Raw genomic sequence first — 24,264 nt, forward strand, 5'->3', positions numbered from 1 at the left:
ATACTTGCTTACTTCAGGTCTTTAATCAGGAGTGAAAATGTATGTAAATACTAAGTCAAGCTTTTGGAATCCATCTTGGGACCGGTGTTGTTTCACATCTCCATTAATGACACAGATGAAGGGATTGAGGGCACCCTCAGCACACCTGCAGGTGATGCCAAGCTGGGTGGTGCAGCTGACACACCTGAGGGACAGGACTCCATCCACAGGGACCTGGACAAGCTCGAGCAGTGGCCCATGGGAATCTCATGGGCTGTGACAAGACCAAGTGCTGGTGCTGCACCTGCGTCAGGGCAGCTCCCAGTGGCAGCACAGGCTGGGGATGAACAGATCCAGAGCAACCCTGAGAAGGACTTGGGGGTGCTGTGGGTGAGAGGCTGGACACGACCCAGCCATGGGCACTCACAGCCCAGAAACCTCCCTGTCCTGGGGTCAGCCAGTGCACCAGGGGCAGCAGGTGAGGGAGGGGATTCTGCCCCTCTGCCCCACTCAGCTGAGACCCCACCTGCAGCACTGCATTCAGCTCTGGGCTCCACCACAGGAAGGACATGGGCCTGTTGGAGCAAGTCCAGAGGAGGCCACCAAGAGGGATGGAGCACCTCTCCTATGAGGAAAGACTGAGAGAATTGGGATTCCTCAGCCTGGACAAGAGAAGGCTTCAGGGTGACCTAACTGTGGTCTTCCAGTACCAGAAGAGAGCCCACAGGAAGGATGGAGAGAGACTTTTTACTAGAGCAGGGAGTGACAGGATGAGGAGGGGTGGCTTCAAACTGCAGGAGGGTAGGTTTGTGTTAGATATTAGAAAGAAATTCTTAACTGTGAGGACGGTGAGGATGCTTAGAAAAGTTGCGGATGCCCCATCCCTGAAAGTGTTTAAGGCCAGGTGGGATGGAACTCTGAGCAACCTGGTCTAGTGGGAGGTGTTTCTGCCTGAGGCAGAGGCTTTGGAACAAGATGATCTTCCAACCCAAGCCATTCTATGATTCTGTGAATATAGTGGCTGGGGCTACAAGACTTTTTGAGACATGAAATTATTCTTAGAGAATTCAAATGTACCACACTCTTTAACATAATCGTTTTAATTTTAGGATCTGCTCCTGGAAGCAAATACTAACCAGTTCAGGTGTGCAACCATCAAGCCTGAAAAGAGAGAGGTATGGTGCAAAACACATACTGAAAAATTCCCCAGTAGGGAGATGAAATATGACTGCAGTATTTAAAGATATCTTAGACTATTTTAAAAATATGTTTATTTTGGCTTAAGAATTTTGTGCTATGATTTATAGCTATAATGTCATTTCACATCCCTATACCAGCATTCACCTATTTTTATGCATAATGCACAACCCCCTTTTCTTATACTTCTGGTGCTGCTTTATAATTTTCCTAATTTTGAGACAAGCAACCATTCTGTGAAATTGCTCCAACAAATCTCCAAACTGTCAATATTTCTCTAAATCCACATATTATTTTTCCATTAACTTTGATGCCACAGAGCAGCCAAGCTGAGGGAATAATGGTCCCGTTCATACAGAATCCTTGCTTTGGTTGATTCCCAGTTCACAGTTAAGTCACCAATCTATGTATGTAATACATTCATTTCAGCATCAGTGCTGCATATTCTATTCGCTGTGTTCATTCCCATGATACCAGACAGTTTCACATCAGTATCTATAGCTAACATCATTAAATTTATAAGCATCAGTAGAATTCTACCACTAATTAATAATTCCATGAAGTGTGTTTGGCATCCTATTTTGTCCTCTCAGTATCTATTTCAGTTAAAAGATTAATATATTCATATATATACGTAAGTAATATTTCACAGTCAAAGAAAGAATCACTGTTACTTCTTAGCATTATTTTAATCAATATTTGGATGTACCTTTGTATGCTTGTACTCCTACTACGTTGGGTGTACATAGCAACTTTTTGTGTATATTACAATTCCAAAATATGTAGAATTTTTTACTCTCCAAAGAATATTTGATGAATATTCCTATGTTAGTTTTGATAAATACCTAATATCTTTTGCTGGGTAATTGAAAATTTGTTTCTAAAATGAAATAATGTATTTTTGGTTTGAACTGCAGAACATACATGACAGTATGGAGAGTAAATCAGTGTTCAAGGCTCAAAAGATCCAAAGCAAGGTAAGTAACTGTTACTGTAGGTAAGTAACTGTTACTTACTGTAACAAAGGTTACTGTAAGTAACCTTTAAGGAACTGTTGTCAAATGTACTTGAAAATTTGACACAAGTACAAATCTTGTCATGATGGAAACTCGACTTGAACCCGTGTTTTTACACTAAGGTCTTTGGCCAGGAGCATGGGATGGATTGGGTCTATGGTTCATAGATTTTGTCCTATGCACCATTAATAATCCAAAAAGACATGGTCAGGGAGTGACAAGAGCAGGGCTACTCCATGATGGAAGAGAAATAGGGAGCCAAAGGTGATGAAAGCACAGGCAGTGCCCTCGCCATGCAGGACACGCTGTCTCAAAGTGAGGAGGTTGGTGGCAGTGATGGGTTCTGCTGATCGCAAGTCACCCTTGAACAAAACAAGGTAACAAGTCAGATCTGGGGTCCACCCAGAAGTCTAGTCAGGAGACAAAGCTACAACAGCAAATGAGGTCCCTGATAGCAGGAGACAGAAATGGAGAGACAACCAGGAGTAGAAGAATTCCCAGCATAATGGAAACTGAAACCCATTTCTGAGTCTGACTGGGGCTCCCAGGCCAGTGAGCAGATGATGTGAGTGGAGGTCCTGGGTGAGACTGGTCAGGGAGATCAAAACCTTTTGGTTCCCTGAGGTAAATTGTGTGTAGTTGCACAATGTAACCATATTGTTTTAACAGTGTTTTCAGTTACAAAGGGAGAAGATTTTATGTAAAATATTATGAAATGGGAATTGTCCTCAGCAAAAGGAATTGTGAAACCTTGGTTTGAGAACTCAGTATAAGGACAGAAGAATCTTGCATCAGTACATGACTGTTTCAAAATGAGATCCTAAAGAATGCTGAGCAATCATTCCAGCTAATGACTGCCTTATACACAATATACAATCAGGCTGGGTGTTTGCCTTTTTTCCTTCAGACACATACTGAGGTCATGAAATCCACTATCCTGATTGCTTCTCTTGTAGAATTTTCAAGGGTCAGAGAATTGTAAACACGAGAAAAGAGCTGTTCAGCCTTAACACATGAAAACTCACATTGCTGTTTCTGCAATAGCTGCACTACAGATTATCTTCATTTTTGTATTGCTCAATCTGACACCTTTCATTTGTTTCAAGTTCTTATACAGAATAATTTCAGCTGTGCTTGTATTATGTTCTCAAATATCTTGTGAGCAGGTCTGCCTACTCTTTAAAACTGTGTATTTAGGTACTATAAACACTTTGAAAAGATTGATTCTCTGCTTGGAGGACTGGGCATCTGGCAAGTATTTCTAAAGCCTGTCTGGCATTTATCACACACTGAAGATATCTTTAGTAACAATATCAGCTACTCAGTCTGCTTGCTTACAGTCCAGCAGCATTTAAATTACAGTAAGGTAATAAGATACTAGTTCATTTTGCACAAAAAGAAAGAGAAAAAAAAAACCCAAACCAGGGAACATTTACCTAGTTAAAACAAACATACATGACCTGTAATTACGTGGGCTCAGTTCAAAACTCTGTGTGTTCCATTGCCCTTTCTGATAATATAAAATAACAAAACTTTAGTGCAGACTACCAAGAGTCAAGCCATCTACCTAAATTGCATTAAGAAAAATATGGATCTGGCATCCTCTGGCATTGATTAGGGCCACTTCTAAAACTTGTTCGTATCTCCTCTAGATGCATAAACAGTTTTATCTTGTCTAAACACATTTGCCTTAAGGTTGGTTCAGTGATATTCAAGATGCTGCTGTAACTTTCAAGCAGAGATAGGCATATTGTTATTGACTTTTAAAATACTTTCTATTCCTGTTGCCTTCCTGCCTGTGCCACTCTCTGGGTAGACAAATCCTAAGAGGAAGGCTTATCCAAGATATATATATGTATATGTATTTTTAAAAATATATACATAATTATATATATATATATATATATATATATAAAATTATATATATATATATAAAATTTTAATCTATCTTCAAATTAATGAAAATATATAATGTTTTAACCAACTAGTATTTTGTCTTTCCTCTTTTTAGAACACCCACAGTATATGGAATCTTTTTTTTAATTTTTATTTTAGAGACATATATCATGTGCAGCAGCAATTATTTCTCTTGCTGTTCCAAAGTATTTATTCATCCTTTTCACTGGGAGAATAAGACAGTACAAATGCATCATCACTCTGTCTCAGTCTGCCTCTTGCTCATATCATATTTGTTCTTTACATATTTATTGGTTTTGGGGAGTTGTTCCATGTTCATTAGGTGGCAATAGTGAATATTATTTTTTCCCACAAGAATTAGTGCTCTGTCATTTTCCACTTACTTCCATTTTCTCATCTTGAAAAAAAAAGGAAGATATCTCACGACAGGAAGAGAATGAGTAAAATTCAGAACTTCCTTGATACTATATGACATAGAAGAATCTATTCAGTTATTTTACTTATACCTGCCTGCACATGTCTCGGAAGTCACAGTTATTTAAACTACATTTCCATATTTCTTTCTCATAGTCAGTCAGATTTCTGGTCAATAAACTGTGAAACTGAAGTTTAAGGTATTTCCATAATCGTTCTTAGTTCAGTTCTCTATCCAAATTATAGTTGGTAAATACAGAACATGAAATCTGTATACACAGAAAACTGTCAAAAGTATAGAAACATCTACATGTGTCAGAAAATGTCTAAGGTAACATTTTATACACAGTACAGACATGAGAGACAAACTGTTCTTTCAATGCAGAAGGCTTTGAGATGTGTTGAGATGCAGATCAAAAGGTAGAGCATCACTGGGGCATTAAGAAGTCATAGTAAGTCAAACAAAAGGAATAAAATACATTGGTTTGGATTCTTTTCCAAAATTCTTCAAGTTATCATCATCTTGTCAAAAACTGACAGGTAATTAATTTTTTTGCATTAAAATATGCTATCTGCGTAAAAACAGTAATTTTACTTAGTGAATTCTAGGTGATGGAATGTGTTTGCTATCCTCAGTCTACCTAATTAATATAATTTATAATACATGCTTTTTCCAATTATGTATTTTAGGAGACTTCAGTTCATATTTCTGCATACAATATTTGCAGTATGTAGCTTGAGTGATTCTGTGCATCTGTTTCTCAGCTACTCATTAAGTTCTTCATTTGGAATTTAAATAAGTGTTTGAATTCTGAACACAGAACTTGTCTGGATTGAAGTCAAATGTGTTATGATTAAGCTTTGTTTTCTGCAGGAACGATCCCAGTTCTTATTTCAGCAGCACTGCTTTGCCTTGGTTCAGATCAGGTTTCTTATATGTGTCTGCAAAGGTGACCCATTTTCTCTACCTGTGCAAGGAACAATTTTAACTGGCAGAGAAACTGATCCTTTCCTCCCTCGGTATTTAGAAGTTGTCTGGGAGTCAGTCTTCAACAATACTTTGAAGAGTTAACCAAGCAGCCACAGGATCTAGTCCAAGTTATACCTTGAGCCTGAAAGTCACTGAGAACTGTTCTTCACTTCTGTCTAGAAAATGGATATGGCAATGGGTGATTCCAGTTGTCTTGGAAATACTTCTACATTGTAATAGTGATTATTTATAAAATGCTTCAAAGATTTCCCCATGAAAGGTGCCACTTTTGTTTTACTTCACTGTTCTGGCTAACTGAAGGTCTTTCAGAGAGACAGTTCATTGTCTTTGTCCAAAACAGATCAAATCGTTTCGCACAGCATATATATGAGCACTGGAAAATATGAAAGGAAGTGAAGACATTCTATGGGATTTGACATGGTCCAAGACTGATTACAAATTTATAATCCACTTGGGGGACTTTGCTGATTTCTTAAGCAGCTTGAGTGGTTTATGAACAGCACGCAATTTCATTGTGAATGTCAGATTAATGCTAGATGAATGCTTTAAGCAAAATTTATGCTGTCTTGGGTCAATTTATTTGACCCACTGAGATGTTTTTATACTCTGTTTCATGGCTTACATTACTAACTATGGAATATACATTCCCTTTCCTGACAGATTGACAATATACCCATTAAATTAAACACAGCAGCTATTTTGAGGGAGGGTGCCCTCTACCAGCGGAAATTGGAAGAGGAGCTCAAAAGGTAGGAGCACGCTCCACCTAAGATTGCTTTTCACATCCCTGGATATAGGATATGAGCCACATCAAACATAATTAAGTGAATTCCAGGTAAACTAAATGAATGGATCTGTTGTAGGTCATTCTATTATATAAAAACAGTTGACAAAGGAAGAGAGAAGTGGATTGAAGTGGACTGAAGAAAAAGTCTACAGTAAAGTAATTATTTTTGTGTAGATGCTGTACAGTGTTACTGTGTTCTGATCTAGCACTCTGGCTAGTGTCCACTTGCAAATCCAACAGATATCAGTTTTATATTTATTCCAATTCTCCAGACTAAATAATGACCTGAATACACATCTATTTCTGTGTCCTTTGTACAAGATGCATCTATATTAAGCCAAATAACTTAATATATCTAAATTTTCTTCAATGGCTGTGGTCAACTACATGCCAAGTTGAATACTTGTACTTGTTTATATGTACATAAAAATACCTGTCCATTTCTATCACAATAAGATATAGCACACTAAGAATGTGCTGTTCCTTAAAGCAAGATAAGCGAAGAGCTGAGAGTGACAGCAGGACATGTAGGGACAGTGTCCTCACTGACAGCAGCTCCACGGTCCCCTGGCAGGCAGCAGGACAGATTCAGGGACAGGCAGCAGGACAGATTCAGGGACGGACAGGCAGCAGAGTCAGCCAAGGGTGCTATGAGAGTCCAAAGGGACAAGTCTGGCCCGAGGTCCAGCCAGGAAGCCAAGTCAAGAAAGAAGGGTCAACCTGGCCCCGGGCTGGGTGCAGGCTGATCTGTGGAGTAGCTTAGGCAAGGACCAAGGCTGTTAACGCGGGCTTAAATGTGTCTCCTGGGAAGAAACTACACACACACACCAACCAGGAGTTTTCATAGCTCTTCCTCACAGAGTTGTTTTCACTCCAGTCCTATCCAGTGTTAGACAGTCACACTGCAGCAGAGCTGTCTTTGAACACAAGCACTGAATCCAGGGTGGTGGGGAAGGGGGGTAATAAGAGGTTGCAGGTCCTTTTGTGCATTTAGCACTCTAAGAAATCCTGACAAAAGAATTCCTCCTTATTCAGCAACACAGGTTTTCAGAGGATGTTTACGAGGGAAAAGGTGACTCCTGGATGGCCACTGAAGGTTGTGTTCTACAGCTAGAATCACATTGCATTTTCACTAAAAAATTTCATAAAGATAAAACTTCTATCATGTCATCCTGCTTTAGTATTCTTATCCACCTGGCTTAGCAGGCTAAGCACTAAATATTGATAGCACTTTAAGTCCTGGAAAGACTGTGTAAGTTTGGATCTGATCTTTGGACCTAACAGTATTGGTACATACATCAGGATTTTAGCAGGTAAATTAAATATCACTCAGGTTCTGTTATCAGCTATTCACATATATTGAGGTTCTTCCATATTACATATGCTACTGTTCACTCTAGCTGGCAGAATCTGTTCCACTCAGCAAAGGAATAGTTCCCTGTAACTTGACATTATTTTATCTTAATGAGTTTTAATCTTCAGCTGTATTTAAGACAAAACAGTTATATATATATATATAGAGATATAAATATATATAGATATATAGAGAGATAGATGTATCACATATATATGCATGGGGGAGCAGCAGTAAGAGGCAATTCACTCCATGTTTGTGTCTCTGCCCTAGTTATTGGCTCATTCCCTCCTCTCCTGCAGGGCTTTTATGGACCTGCCCCAGGGCTTTGCTATGTTTTTCTTTCTCAGCTGAGCACCAAAAATAGGGATGTGACTTTGTTTAAGAGCTGAATACTTCTTTGCCTCATTACAGCAATATTATTTAATTGAACAAAAACAAAACAGAAATAGGGTTAAGCAGAAGTTTTTTGTTCTCTGTGTTAAAGTGGACAAGAAGATTGTCAAAGAGGAAAGTTATTTTTTCTTTCAACCTCTAAGCAAAGAAGTCCTCTGAGAAAATGTACATCCTTTTACCTGATTCTCTCTGCTCCTTATTAGAATCCATACATAGCTAAAGTTTGCCCTCTCTTGGGGCTTTGTTTTACTGAAAACTTTCAGGTCCATGCTCTCATGCACTTTCTTCCAGTCTGGCTTTCTCAGGCTTTACACATAGACTTAGACTTCCACCTCTTAGACTGGAATTAAAATATATCTGTCAAATTACTTTGTGATTACTGCCTTTTTTCTTGGCAGAGATCAAACACTTTCTATCAAAGGCTATGGAAATGCTTTACAAACCAAGGCAGGGCTACAAAGCCAGATTCCTGAAATAGTATACTCCTTTTTTCTCTCTTGCAGAGTTGAAAATTTGCAACAAGGGGCTGGAGACCCATCTGAATTCTTGGAATGGCAGAAACAGATGCGTGGAAAAGATTTGGAAGAACAACTGGCTGAAATTGAGTGTAGGAGGCTTCAAGGAAAACTGAGTTATGAAGAGGCAGTTCTAGCCCATCAGAATGTAACCCAAGAAAATAAGAAGAAAGCTTGTCTATTGAGAGAAGAGGTAATACATACAGGGATGCTCAAATTTTGCTGATTTCTAATCTATGCAAATCACAGCAGATACCTGCTATTTGAGGTGTAAAATTCTAGGCAGTGTCTTTACTCACTGGAGTCTGCAAACAAAGGGAAAAGAGGGCTATAACTTCCAGATACAGCAATGCTTTATACATGAAAGTACTTTTGACCAGTTTCTTTTTATTTGATTAACACTTAGGAAGTAAATTGAATAAAAGCAGAAGGTCAAAGAATGTTCCCCTATATTCTGTCATTATGCAAATCCTTTTTGAACAGATACTGAGATACTATGCACCATGTGCATTGAAATCAACAATATATAACCAATTTCTTTATCTTGTTAAAATGAGAGCCACAAATATGAATGCATTTGTTTTCTTAAACTGATATAATTCAATTTACTTCATGCTATCTGACACATCTAGATTTCTCTTAGGTGAAAATTCAGACAGACAGCCCTCTTTGGATCCATCTATATGGAAAGCTGCATATTTATGCCAAGAAATATTTTCACACTGTTTTCAATCTGGCAAATCACAGTTTCTCAAAATCATTGCTAGATCTTTTTGTTATTTTCACAACTCATATTACATTTTCCTAGTGTTTTTCTTATAAACTAAACAGGTGATCAAGAATCACCAAATACTATAGATTTGAAACTTTTCACATCCATCCATCATCACATTCTTTTCTATTTCTCCAGTTTGTTGCTATGCCCTGTAGGCCAGTACCTGTCTCTTGACCATCTCACAAATGTCAGTGCAGTGTCTCAGCAACACAAAATGAGACCACAAATGTAGAAAATTTTCATAAAGACCATGCTATAAAAGGAAAATTTGCTTAATGAGTTTCTTTTCTGCCCTATAATACCTTTCAATCTTTTTTGGCATTGAGTCTTCATGTTTGTTTAGAAAGACTATAGCAAGAACTTAAAGTGAACCCTAGTGCACAACTGAACATAGTATAATTGCTCATACTCATTCCAAAAGTATTGTAATTGTTATATTCACTTCAACTTCAGAGCATATGTGTTTTATTTGTTAGCAGAAATGTCTCAAAATGAATAGATTTGGGGATGTGCAAATAAGACTTGCTCTAACCCAACCAATTCCACATAGCTCCCGTTGCTTGCCAACAAGCAGAGCATGTCATCCCCGTGCAGATCTCCAGACATTCTCCAATGTTTAGCTGTCGTGCTGACCTGCTTCCTTCTTTTAAAACTCTGGCCTTCCATCTAAAACAGGAAGAGCAGCTAGGAATCTAGTCTGAGAAAATCAATTTTCCTGCTGCTTCTTCCTTTCCTCTGACAAAGAAAGGAATGTGGTACCCAAAAGTGGACTTGATATTACAGAGCTGTGACTTGGGCCCAAGATGCTCCTGCAGGCACATAACTAGCAGTATGTTAGATTAGCACAGTTCTTGCTATCTCACAACCAGATCCAGAAATGACTCCTTCTGTCTGCTCTTGGAAACATGTAGGAGGGAATTATGAAAAACAGCAGTACAAATGTCATGCAGGGCAGTTGTGTGTAAATAAAACACACAGAAGGAAGCTTAAATGTGGGGCTCTTTCTTGTCCCCAGCCATTGTCCTTTTCTACTTTTGTGGATGATGTAATGGTTTGAATCCAATTGTCCTTACCCTGTTTCAATGATTTGAGGCACTCAGATCACCACTTCTCGGGAGTTGTGTTCACCTGTTTGTTTGTGATTTAGAAAGCAGAGCTGATGCACCTGTATGCAGAGAAACGTCTTCAGGAACAGAAAGAAATGAAAGAGCTGGTGGAACAGGTCATGGAAGGACACAAGAATGTAAAGCAAGTAAAAGCAAAGATCCAGGAATACAAACAACAGATAGGTATATATATTGCCAGAAAAAAAAATGAGAGGTGATGCTTAATATCCTCAAATTACTTCATATTTATTTTAGTGGGCCAATTACAATTTTTACAGAAGGGAAAGTGAAATTGAGGGAAAGATCCAGGCTATACATTCCCATGAATGAATTCAAGAATCAGCTGGCAATGGGCAGATCAGAAATTCTAAGCTACTGGTCATGGGAACTACTCTTAGTTTAAACAGGGGATATACATCACTAATGTTCTGCAACCAGCTTCCCTTCCATCTAAAAGCAGCACATGTAAATGACTCTACTTCTTTGTCAAAGGCAGACTTCTCTGCTTGTGTATCTCCATACTTGTATTCATATGGATTGAGGTAGGCAAAGAGCGTTAGTCACTCCAAAATGGAATAGCAGAGCCTACCAGCCTTTGCAATTCAGTCATTTCTAGGATATACATAGCTTGGGAGGCTGTGAATATTTTCTATTTTATAATATCCTTTTATTAAGTAATGAAACAGTATGTACAAATGAGAACAGAAATTACAAAGCAGTAATTCAAAGTGTCTGTGTATGTATATAGTACATTTATGTGCTGAATAGAAGGATAGATGGAGGATGTAGGAAGTACTCATTTGTTTCTTTAATGATTCCTCCCACCAATACCAGACTGTTCCCTCAAGTACCTTTAGATCAGTATTTTTATCATTATTCATGAATGCATATGTATTTTCCTCCAGATGGACTACTTGTTAAAATAGGCAAACAGCTAACTGAGATTAATTCTTATCCTTCAGTTCAGCAGGTTTGTGAAGAAAGTGGAGAACTTCTCCGGCAAGCTTTAGAAGAAAAGGAGGAGGAGAACAGGAAAAGATATGAACTAATTCAACAAATACGAGCTATTGAGTCTACACCTAGCATCAGACACAAGTTTGTTGATTTAACAGAGGTAAGCTCAAAAGAAAAAACTACTGTTTTTACATAAATGTGTACTGTATATGTTTCACACATTCAGAGGGATTGTGTACTGCACACCTATCACGGTCTGGATGGATGAAGTACAAAGTGACCCCATAAGTGTCATTTTTTGTCATATTGCATGACAAAAGTTACATATGAAATGGAACATTGAAAAAGTCTATAAAATGAAAATTTTATCAAGACGACTATTCTGATGGCAAGTGAAATGTTAGTCCTCTTGAACCTTCTTTGAATTTTGCCAATAGGATCTGGGTTTCTCAGCATCTTACAAAAAGAGTCTGGACAGTGATTACAAGATGTTCTATGCATCTTCACAAATTCAAAGATTTGTCAGTCTGGGTAAGAACTGAATCAACACAAAGTTTGGACTCATGTATACTTAGTTATATGGCAGAGGTGATGGCCATGGTAATTAGCAAGATTAATTTCCTGTGCTTTCAAAACTATCAACATTCAGGTATATAAAAGAGATTGTCAAAAGAGCCCAAAACCTCCTGAGCTGTTACAATTCTGTGTAAATGACTTGTGTGTAAATCTAGAGTTTATAGTAACTGTATTAACTGTATCTCAAACTTCTCGGACTTGCTGTTGATGCACAGCAACTCATATGCCTGGGATTGGGATCTGCAATGCCCAGACTTAGGCAGCATCCAGGAATCTGTTTTCTTATTTGTTAACTCAATCAGAAGCAGATTAGCAGATTTGACATAAGGAAAACATTTTGTACAATGAGTGTGATGAACCACTGGCACAGGCTGCCCAGAGAAGTTGTGGATGCCCCATCCCTGGAAGTATTCAAGGCTGGGCTGGATGGGACTTGAAGCAACCTGGTTGGGAGAATGTTCTTGGCCATGGCAGGGCTTTTGGACTAGCTGGTCTCTAAGGTCCCTTCCAGCTCAAATTGTTCTGTGATTCTGCATCACAACTTCACTGTTCCATTATACTGACTCTTACAGTAGCACTCTAGTGAATTGGCACACTTTTGGTGATAGCTTGTCCTGGTTTTCTTTCTAGAAAAGGCTTTTTCAGGCTTAGTGCAATTATGTATTTGTCCATAAAATTCCCATTCATTCTCCTAATTTTTAAAGTACCAGTTCTTCCCTTCATGGTACTTCAGTTGCTTGAATACCAGCAGTATCTACTGCATGAGCGTAGAACTTTTCTTATTTTAGGAACTACTTCACTGGCTTCACTGAGCATTTCTGAAATGCAGACACTCAAAAAACATTCAGCTTCTACCACTCTATGCCTCGAGCAAGTTCTCTTTCCTAGACGTGTTTGATGCCTGCTTGTCATGCTCAAACACTACCGCTGAGATAGACAGATAGATAGATAGATAGATAGATAGATAGATAGATAGATAGATTGAGAGATAGAGAGATATAGGTATAGAGATCTATAGATATTTATACCCTGTTGCAAAACATTTCCCTTTCACTTCCTGTGAATACAACTCTGTGGTCATTTCAAGTTTAATGGTGGACTTGAAAGAAAGGAAAATTATATATAAGAGCAAGGGTCTACAACTGAAAGCCTTCACAAAGCTGTTTGGAAATGATCCATCTTTGTTTGCAAACTAAGGTGCAGAAGTCTCTCTTTAGATCTCAGCATCTCATTATCATTCACATTGCAAAGTGGCTATAAAAAAGCCTTCATTAAACATTTGGCTTCAAATATTTTAAATTTGGGCATTGGGATCTGAATTTTCTGGGTATGAAGCATTGTTTAGTCCTAATAATTTCAGATAAAAACAGTAGATACCATTACAGATGAAATGCATACTTTGGAAATAGATAAATACAAAAATGCATATTTTTAGTGTAAAGTCTGTTCTGGTTTCACACATTAAAAAAATTAGTTTTACACATTTTAAAAATTCAGAAGTTTAATTAAAACTAAAAGTCAAGTAGAATCTTTTTGAGAGCAAATATATTGTATTTATGATTAATCTTCTATATATTTTTCAATGCTTTTTCTTTAAATCTTTTATGAAAGATATGCTCTAGATTTTAAAACTAGTTTTTAAATACCAGTTAGTTTAGGACCATCCCTATATTTCAGAAATCAGAATACATTCAGCGTGAATTGGAACACAATCAAAATATTCTGGTTTTACTTACTTACTCTCCCCTTGGTATTTACAGTGTTATTTAAACCTATATTTTGTGTTCTCTAGACTGGTGGCCATGGTTTATTTGGTGAAATGTCAGTAGTGGAACTACGTGAACGCCTCGCCCTACTCAAGGAAGCACAGAAGGCAGCAGAGGAAGAGAAGAGAGATCAGATAATTCATGAAAAACAAGCTAAGGAACAACTTATTCTAGACAAACTGGACCAGATTTCCCAATTCAGAGCAGAACTTGGACGAGCAGCTGCTTTCAAGTCAGTATAAAACAGCATGTGACATTTAAGACATTGCAACTTTGTTAATATTTTGCCAGCCCTTGAGGAGAAGAACAAGTAGAGAGCAAAATGCAGCCCTTCTGTAAATCAGTATGACTCTTGTCAAGGATTACACTGGGCCCAGGATTTCCTTTTAATTCTTGAAAATAATTTTAATCAGATTTAACAAATCTTTTTCATCATTTATGGTTGAAGACATTCCATAGGCTAGTGTTGACAGTATTGCCCCAGGATTCAGAGCCAATAATATAAATTTAGAAAGAAGTTTTGCCTTTCTTCTGTTCCTTTTTAACTAATCAGAACTAATTTGATGTTATTAGAATCATTCTAGCTTGACACTTAAAGTTGTTTCTCATTCTCATCGAAACCAATATTAAAGCTGTATTTTTCTTCCTTGAATTTCGTCCGTAATGTTAAAAGGAAGGTCTTATTCTAGAAGTTAAAAATATTTTAGGAAGATTTTTTGATAGCAATAATGAGCTATAAATTAAATACATTATAGCACTAGATCAAAAAGAAGTTCTTTGCTTACAGGCTGAGCAAATTCTGCATTCATTACTAATATTTATTATTCATTATAAAATTTATTAATTGTTGTCATAAAGGATTCATAACCATCATAGATGCTTCACATATGCAGAAGAAAGGTCCCTTCCACAAGGGTTTTAAAATCTAAGTTAAAGCTATTTACAAATAAAGCTGAGCAGGAAGAAAGCCTTTGTAAAAGTATACAACATGGCACACCTTTTGATCTTATACCATTTTTACTGCATCTTAAATATTTGCCACTTTTTTCTTTCAAATTGTCTTTCATCTTTTCCCTTTTGTGGCTTTGAGAGGTAAGTCCTTGTCTTGCCATATTTATTTTGCAAACTGATGTTCAGGCTGACATTCAGAAGGCATAGTCTATCAGGCTACAAACACATGTTTTTAGACATGCCTTAGATTCATGTTTACTGCCAAAGGTGGCTTCTCAGAGTTCCATTCATGTTAATCATTTATCATCCAATTCTACATCTCAGCTACAGAAGGCAGCATTGATGTATTCCTTTAGTTTCACTCTTCTCAGCTGTAATTTGGTTTGTTGCTGATAGCTAATCTCCAAAGACTGGGGTTTTACTATGTTAGTACTTGAGAAGATAGTTTAATGTATTTAATTAATCAATAACTGCAACTGCAGTGGATTGACTCCACAGAGCAGTGACTTCTTTTCTATGGCATGTATCAAGAAAAGATTTTAAGACTTAAGAACCTGGAATGGAGTTGGAACTTGAAATATATTCTCATTGCTAAACACTCAGTATTGTGAAAGCCTGTGGGAACAACTCAAGCCACTGCTTTCCACTAGAGATGCAAACTAAGCATTAAGAACTTGTGTACTACATAAAACCTGTTTCACTGGTACCTGCTTAAAGAATCATCTGTTCTAAATGTGCAGTCTGTGAATTTTCTGTAGGGCTGGGTTCCTTTAAACTAGACTCTTTGGCTTAATTCAGAACTAAAACTGTTCTGATCCTGAAATAAGCTGTGCTTGAATGAGAAACTTTGATTCACTTTTTGTTGTGTCATTTGAAATGCTTTTTAGAACAGACCAACATGCCAAAGATAGTAGAATCCAAATTAAATTATACACTAAATTTCAGGCCTCTGACTCAATCAGTCAATCTGGTCAGATTCTTGATAAGTTATACAGTAATTTTAATGGAGCCCTGTCTGCTTTCTAAATAAAGAAATATAATGTTTCATTACAGATTTTAGAAGACATTTTCCCTTCATGGTTCCTAGGCAATTTATATATGTACACAATTTCTGTATATGTTGGAAGCAATTCCTATAAAAAGGCACCATCATGTTTACACCAAAAATGTTGTTCTTTGGGAGTGTATTTCATGCATTTTCATACAGAATCCAAATCTCTGGTGTTATTTTTGTTAATACAGAAATATGGCATGCTGGCCATGGCATTTACAAATGCTAGACATTTGGATGCAGTTTTTCTTTCTCTCTATAGAAACTATGGGCTTTGTGTATTAAATCTTATTTGCAGATCTTGAATCCTGAAATACCTCTCAAACCAGTGTGAGTGATTAATTGTTTGGGTTCTTGATATGCTGCACAGGAGGTGTAAAAAGCTAATTTTTATGTTTACAGAATTGATTCATCATTGTAGGGACAGAATAGCAAATCTTACCAATCATCCTCACAAGTCAGCCTTGTGCATCAATATAAAATTACGTGTTACATCCTAAATTGTATTATGTTGAAGGCTACTACTAATCAGCTAAAGTATGGCAGCTAAACTATGCTAAACACCTGCTTTAGTGACAGCTGGAGTTTAATCGGGTCCCTACCAAGCAGGTTCCTTTCAATAACATCCACAGTCATACATCAACACAAAAGAAGCACATTGTGCAAGCATATAATGAGCTATATTAAACAAAATAGGAAATGGAACATGAGAAATTACAGAGACATTGGCCTGTAATAGACTGCAAGCCGTGACATCTATCACAGCAGTGGCTTTGTGAGTGCTTGCAGGATGATACATACGCTGGACTTCCCTTTAATTGCTAGAATTTCACACAGTTTGAAAATCAGCACTGTCATTTGAAGTGGACAAGCAATTCTGCTCTCAGCTTTCAAACTCAAGCACTAGCAGATTTGTGTGTGTTTGAATACATGCTAATGTGCTCACTTTACATGCCTGTGTACTTGAGATACAACTCCCTTTCATTCTAGTGAGGGACATGTATTACTGCAATCAATCTAATGCCCTAAGGGTCACACAATAGTTCAAGCCAGTTGGCCTGAGGCTCCCTCCATCCACATTGTCTGTGCTTTGGGGGGAGAGTTACTTTGTGCTGGACTCAAAGTCTGGGACTGCGAGCTCTCACCCTTCACGTGGTTTAAAGCTATCAGAGGAGAACAGCACTGATCCTCCCTGACTTCCTTGTGTGTGAGGAAGACGTACAGACTCCCATCAAGTCAAGAGTTCCCTGGATCCCATCTCACGCTGTGGTAATGCTGTGGCACGTTGGGCTCCCAGCGCTGCATTACAAATGATGGTGTGTTTGCCAAGATGGCAGAGCAATCCTTCCTCTCCCTGCCACTGCCAGGGCTCAAATGCCTCCCTGACAAGGGGCACCAACCACAACATTGAGAGAAAGGTAATCCCTCTCTCTTGGCCTGAGCTGGGGAAGGGTGGGCATAGTGTGAAGCCAGCCAGAGCAGAAAAAGGAGGAGAAGGAGAAGAAGGAGGAGGAGGTAGTGAGTTCTTCACTATCATTGAAACAAAAGGGGGAAATTTATCTGTAATGATGGACGAGAAATATGAAGATGTGAAGAGAAGCTGTAAAAAAAAAGCCAGGCTTTTCTCAATGGCGGCCACTGAGGGGACAAGAGGAGTATCAGGAAACACTTTTTACTGTGCAGATGACCAAGCATTGGCACAGATTGTCCAGAGAGGTGGTGGAGTCTCCATCCTTGGAGGTGTTCAAAAGCCATCTGGACACAGACCAGGGCACGCAGCTCAAGGTGGCTCTGCTCAAGCAGATGGGGTGGTCAAGATGACCCCCAGAGGTCCCTTCCAGACTCAGCCATTCTGTGATTCAGTGACTGAACTTTGATTATGCAACTTCATAATTTTTATTTCACATGAGGAAAACACTGTTATGAATAACAATCATTTCTCCACCTAAAATTAGGTACTTAATAAGTTAATTTTTTGGAAGGGAGCCAGATTTTGAGTGCTTAAATCACTCACATTAGTACAAAACAATAATCAGTTTAATAGTGTAGAGTTCTTAAACATCAAAACAGTGACCGCCTTAATAGTGAGCTGTTAACAGTTAGACACATTCACTTTGCTAACTGCAGTAACTTAGAATTATATGGTGTAGAACAGAAAAAGGCAAGGTACTGTGAAGTTTAGACAGCCCTATGCACTGAGGCTACGAGAAACTTTTTTTAGTATTGTTATTTGCACTGTAAGCAATTCTGCTTTAAAAAAATATTTGTGTTTTTGCAAAAGACTCCATTTTGTAAGGTGAGCTTATAAATGCAGTCCTAGCTGCTTGATACTTTGGTGCCTAGAATGGTCAAGTGGTCATTTTTGCTCAACCTCCTGCAAGTATTGAGTCAGTTAAGAGCTGACTACATCTCTTACATACATCTATCTCTTTACACTTTTGATGCAAAGCTGGAGTTTGAAAATGTAAATGAAGAGCCAAATATAGATTATAGGAGGAAACCTCTGTGCAAAGCTTCAAATTCCCCATTTTTTAAATATAGCTGAGAAGAATTTTCATAAATTATCACATAATTTTCTATTGATCTGGAGAGGATTTTTCTGTGTACTAGCCCATTCTGACTGGTTGTTACCTTACTTCCTTAGGAAATACATGATATGAGGTGACAGAGATCATAAGAGGTTTTTCTATCCCGAGTCCTCAAAGATCTCAACTGATGACAGAAAACCAGAATTTTAAAATTTCTTTTTTCATTCCTTTCTCTCTTGGAGTTTCTGTTATGATGTGGTGTGGCATCTGAAAATCTATGGGATTGGCAGCTTTTTGGAATCATGTAGATGACTGGCACAAGACTACATTTAGAAGAGGAATGAATATTACTCTGGAAATAAGCAACTATTTACAATGTTAACATAGAAGCAGCTGCTGCTGCTTCCGGATGTTAAACCTCTTGCTATATTTCCTTTAATTGTATTTACAAGAATCTGGATTTGCATGTAAGGAAAGATTTTGTTGTTTATTCTCACGGACAAGATTTAATCATCAAGTATTTACTTATAACTGTACTGTTATATTCTCCTATATCCTTTGGAATGCAATGCCCTCATACAGTGCAAATAGAAATAAACCATGTCCTCAATTAGCTTCAGTGACAGCACACAATTTTTAGATTTACAATATAGTGTTAAAAATTAATCTCAGTATAATCACAGTCTCAAAGAAGATAAGGAAGCATTATCCTAACCAGATAGCATGACACACGGAGCAGAGGGGTTCAGGGAGTGTCAGGAAAAGTAATTGGAAATGAGAAGCCAAGCTTAACCGTGTCCCTTACTTGAGTTCACAGTCACATTTCAGAATGTGACACAGGTCATATTTCTCCTTCATCCAGTTCCTAAGGATTTGGGGACCTCTATTCTGGCTGCACTGAAGAAAACTTATTATCACAGAGAGTTTCCTATAAGCAGAGATAAAGCTAACAAGGCAGGCAAAAGCCATCTCTCCCAAGATGAAAGAAGTGTTTGGATCCTTGGATCCTTAATACAGACACTTTTTAAAGGCAAATTGGTGGGTTTAGCATCAGAAGGTACTTCTTCCTTCTTCCCCATCTGCCAGCTTCTTGAGAAGTGTGTCTTATACTGAAACCACCCAAGATACAAGGAAAGAGTTCAGTTGTAAAACATCCCTTTTCAAAAAGCAACTTGTCTGTAAAACTAGTCCTGCCACTGACAGAATGACAGCTGCAGAATCAGTGGACAGTGCCCCAGTGCACTCTGCTCTGGGTCATTTGGGGTCTTTATTTGGTTTCCAATAAAAGCAATTGTCATGTTGCACCACTGCAACATAAAAAGACATTTTATAAAACTATCCTTTGCCAGCTGCTCCTAGCAGATCTAACATGGCTACACAATTGTGTACATTCCTTGGAAGATCCAACACTTCCTTTAGCTCTGAATTTAGCCAGAGAATCACAGCTGCTCATGACAGAAAAACAACTCTACAATTTGACCTTACTAAGCTAAATTCAAGGGCAATGTTGAATAAAAGAGAAAGTTGGATATTAAATGAGTCTCTCTGTAACATGGTGTAACCTACATGGAGAATGTGTGAGTAAATTGGGCCAGTTGGGTGAAAGTATGTAAAACCAGATAAAATGTAAATTCCAGAGGACAGAAAATTGGCTACAATAGAAGGGGGTGAAAGGAAGACTATCCAATAATGTCTCTGGAATGCCTTACTTTTAGGCCGCACATGCTGCTATCAATTTATGCTCACACAGAGCAACTAATGTTAATTAATACATCACCATCCCACTGATTCTGTATCTGGGCATTGGGATTACACAGAAAAAAAATATCTTTTATTTGCCAAGGAACACGGCAATCAAGATGAATACTAATGATCATATAAGGCAAACTCCATGGTACACACAAGCAAAGAGCTGCAGTATTATCCCAGGTTTTGCACATTTTTTTTCTAAAGAATTTCACGTCAGGCTTCAAATACTTCAGACATTGTCATCATGGCATCCTGTGGAAAAAAAATTATTCGATGTGGTTTAGTAATGCTGCTCTGTAAACAACAAGAGGCAAAATGTGAGCACCACATGCAAGTTATATTTATATGATTTAAATCTCTTTTGAGTCTAACTGGTTCTCAGAAGCAAGAGCAAATTCATTATTACCAAGGTAATATGTGCTCAGATGGACTTATTCTGTGGGATTATAATATTTTACCTTCTCATTGTTTCTTTTTGACTTTTCAGGCAAGAAGAAAAGAAAAAGTCCCAGTCTGGTGAAAGGCCCATGAAAGATGAACGCATTTTAAACCTGCAGAAGAAGATTGCAGAAAAAACAATGGAGCGTAAAAAGCAAGCAGGACTCTTGAAGATTAGCCCCCAAAAAAGCAGAATCGTGTCAAACAAGGTCTGGTTATTACATAAGGAGGAAAGATCTGCAGTAGACCTGCTGTTCACAGACCTTTGCTCAACTGCCAGCACTGGCAAGGGGGCAGAGGCAGATGGTGCCATACATGGCTGGCAATAACAACACCCTGCCTCCTGCCTAGGCACCATTTCTCCAGCCGTGGCCTTGACCTCACCTTCTTTTCACACGTTCTGCTGTCACAGAGCAGGACTCATCCATTCAACACTTGCCTTCTCACTCTTACCACCACACACTCATCCCACCAAGACAGCATCTTACCCCATCTCCACCTCTTGTCTTTCCCAGCTTCCTATCACACACATCCCATCACACCACACTGGGATGCTCCCCCCTCTTTTATCATTCCCATGGTTTTGTGGACAGTTGCAGCAGTGTTTAAGTCATCTTAAACTGCACAACCCACTCTGCTTACTTTTCTGTTCATCATGCCAAGTTTGATGCTAACAAGTTTCCCAATCATGCGAGCAAACAAACTGTGTAGTCAGCCAGCAGGATTATCAAATAGAAGTTAGTGTATTCACTAAAGAGAACCACTGTATCACCTGCAGTCTGATCATCTCTCTGCCTTTCCTGCAGGATTCTTTTCAATGGAACCATTGGAAAGAACTGGAGGAGAGTCGGGAACGACAATTCAGAATCCTTCAGCATGGCCTCATGGACAGAGAAGCAGTTCAGAAAAGGGAGCTCATTGCAGCAGCAAGAAGTGGAGCCAAAGCCTGTATACTGCGCTCTGATCTAAAATAAAATACATTTGGAACAAATTCAGGCCTGCTGGAAATATCCCAGTGTACCTATTTACTACAAGGTTGAGTTTTATTCTTTATTTCACCTTTACAGTGTGATTAGAAAAATGTGAGTTTTACAGGCACAATAGAATAAAAATGTGCATGGGAGTTGTAATATCATTTAACTTTTTATGTTCTTTCATAATGATAAAATGATTAATTATATAATCATTTTTTCTACTAGAATCAAAAGCTTTAAGAAACTGACACTTTATCATCAGAGCTCCTACAGCATAATGGCAAACATCTGTTTAATAATGTCAAGACCTGTATTTCTGGGTTTGTATACTATGCCATGGTTTGCTACACTCATTTTTTCCAAAAGAATAAAAATGAGAGCAAGCCCCAAGGAATATTTCTTTATGTTATGCATCTTTTCAGAAGGCATGGTCAGCCCAAGTTCCTAACATGTCTTCTTACATGACAGTAACTACGTAAGAGGATTGCCAGTTTCAACACTGTTTTAGAGGATGAGGGAAAAACTGTTTAGAAGGTTTAGATGATGTGAAAGCCTCCAGAAGTCAGAGTCTGGATTCTGTGACCCAGGCAGTCCATTCCTCTATTTGCAGACATAAATTTCTTCAGTCTTAAAACAGTAAAAGGAGAACATAACATTGATCTCTTTAGGGAGCTGCTTCCAGAAAAAGTAAAAATTCTGTTACTCACCTAGAAGATAATTTGCCCTCTGACAATTTCTATACTGCGTAAAACAGCTTTTAAATCACAAAACTTATCCAGGCACAAAGCCAAGGAGGATATAAATCAAAATTAAAATCTGCCTAGCAGTAAGACTATGTAATGTATTTCTATTTTAACTCAATGCCAGTTACTAAGTGTTTAATTATGGCTATTGCAAATATTTAAATTGAAGGAGACTGTCACTGACATTAGAGTCAGGCAGCTGCTTCTAAGGCTCTCACAACATTGCATTTCTCACTTTTTATTGAAGGAGGTCGAATGGAATTCTTTTATTGCCATCTAGCTGTGAAGATCACTTCCACAACCCACAAGCTGATAAAGCGTGCTGTATTTTTCACTCCAAGTAAATGCTCTAGTAGTCCACAAAGGCAATGCAGGTAGGGCTCATGCTCCAGGGCAAGAGTTAAGGAATACAGGAGAGTGAAAAGAAGGAATCATAGAAGTAGAACTACATAGAAAAGGGAACTATAATACTGTGTCTAGTACAGTATTGTATATCTTTAAATTACATACCCTTGGTGGCAGGGAGTTTGTCTTCCTTTGTGGTTGTTCAGCATTCTTTTGCACTGCATTCCAGAGCAACAAAGCTAACTGGTGACTCTTAACACCTTGATTTTCCAGAAGCCAGCAATTAACAGATGACACTCATGCTCCAGGATATTGCGTGGCTGAACAGTTCTCAAACCTTTCCATAAGAATTTTAAAAAGAAAAAAAGAAAAAAAAAAAAAAAGCATCATTAAGCAGATATTGAGATCGTGGAAATTTCAAATCCCTATCACACTGCAGGCTTCTTCCCCTGTGATTTTGGACCAAGTTTTCAAAATTCTTACTGAATTGCAATCAAGCTGGTTCAGAATTATTTCCTTTTCTATATTTTCTATGCTCTCAAATGAAAGGACTGAGGAATAGAAGAATCTCAATAATCCAGCTGTGGAATTTTTGCCTACAGAGATCACAAGTAGCCCTATTACTACTTTGGGATCTGATGCATGAAGTCATCTTCAGAATCAACATTTTGAAGAATGTAAAAGAATGTGTTTTGGAGATAATACCAATATATTCCTACATTGGTATTTTTGTATCAATATAGCCTATTGATTTTCAGTGATGGCAGGCCTTGCAACAGAATACACGGAATAACATAAAAAATACCACCTTGCTCCTGACAAATGTGTATAACATGATGCTGAGCACAGCAGATCCTATCCAGAACCACTCTGCCCTGGCTTCTAGAGCACAATTCCTAGTATTCCTGTGTGGTACACGGAAACCTAAGGCGAGCAATGCAGAGCAATCAAAGGTCTGGTGGGACTTGTTAGCCTTGTGTTACAAAAGCAGCTGCAATGGCACCGGAGCCAGGTGAGCTGTGAAGGCACACAGCTCACTGAGACTTGCTGCCTCAGCTGGTGCCTGTGGCAGGGACCATCCACCACCTGCTGCATCCACACATGGATAACTGGGGGAGCAACGCCTCTACATTTGCTTCACCAAAACACAGGTGGATGAATAATTCATCTTCACTCATTTACACATTTGTTACACCATTTGCAGCCAAGAAGAGGAGCCTGAGTGAACAAGGCTGACTCTGAAATCATCCATCAAAACAGAGTAACAAAATCAGAGGTTGCACCTGTCTGATCGTAGTGACAGACTCATAAGGAAACATTTACAGTGCTGGAAGCTGCACATTCAGAGATCTCTCATTTCACAAGCACAAGCAGCCAGACCACAGAAGCCTTCACATGCCACTAGAGTGTAAGGAGGTGTCACAAAGCCCAGATTACCTGAGGAAGACCAAGGGGTTTTGCCATGTGACAGGCACAGGTGCTCCCCACTCAGGTACCATGGTCACTGCTGGTGGCATTCGGATCCCTCTTCCACATCAGCCTCAGGAACGAGGGAGAGCTCACACTCAGTGACTGCCATGCCAGGTAATCCAAACTGCCCTAGAGAACATAGGTGTTTTATCATTTAAATGAAATTAAAGACGCAGAGATGGTTATATTGGGATGGCAGGGAAAAAAATACTTAGTACAAATCTCCAGCACTCCTCTCCCAGAGGAGAAGAAGGAAGACAAGTCACTAGGGG

The 24,264-nt window shown here is 38.5% G+C and overlaps 1 protein-coding gene and 1 long non-coding RNA gene across 4 annotated transcripts in view; one reads left to right on the top strand and one right to left on the bottom strand.

Annotated features, from left to right (window-relative positions):
• CFAP99 (cilia and flagella associated protein 99) overlaps nucleotides 1-21,765 on the top strand; it is a 53,253-nt gene extending 31,488 nt beyond the window's left edge. For all 3 annotated transcript variants that reach the window (XM_038136572.1, XM_038136573.1, XM_038136574.1), the window contains exons 8-16: nucleotides 1,089-1,154; nucleotides 2,094-2,153; nucleotides 6,175-6,263; nucleotides 8,555-8,759; nucleotides 10,489-10,630; nucleotides 11,410-11,561; nucleotides 13,770-13,975; nucleotides 20,510-20,669; nucleotides 21,267-21,765. In XM_038136572.1, coding sequence (XP_037992500.1) covers nucleotides 1,089-1,154; nucleotides 2,094-2,153; nucleotides 6,175-6,263; nucleotides 8,555-8,759; nucleotides 10,489-10,630; nucleotides 11,410-11,561; nucleotides 13,770-13,975; nucleotides 20,510-20,669; nucleotides 21,267-21,434 — 1,248 coding nt within the window. In that variant the 3' untranslated portion in view covers nucleotides 21,435-21,765. The remainder of the gene's footprint in view (nucleotides 1-1,088; nucleotides 1,155-2,093; nucleotides 2,154-6,174; nucleotides 6,264-8,554; nucleotides 8,760-10,488; nucleotides 10,631-11,409; nucleotides 11,562-13,769; nucleotides 13,976-20,509; nucleotides 20,670-21,266) is intronic.
• LOC119700887 lies at nucleotides 18,486-21,271 on the bottom strand. The gene is made up of 3 exons (XR_005256916.1): nucleotides 21,233-21,271; nucleotides 20,481-20,573; nucleotides 18,486-20,274 (listed from the first exon to the last, which is right to left on the bottom strand). It is a non-coding gene; the product is annotated as an uncharacterized LOC119700887 (long non-coding RNA).
• Nucleotides 21,766-24,264: the final 2,499 nt, after the last annotated feature.

Source organism: Motacilla alba, chromosome 4 (assembly GCF_015832195.1).
Source record: "Motacilla alba alba isolate MOTALB_02 chromosome 4, Motacilla_alba_V1.0_pri, whole genome shotgun sequence".
NCBI classification, from domain to species: Eukaryota; Metazoa; Chordata; class Aves; order Passeriformes; family Motacillidae; genus Motacilla; species Motacilla alba.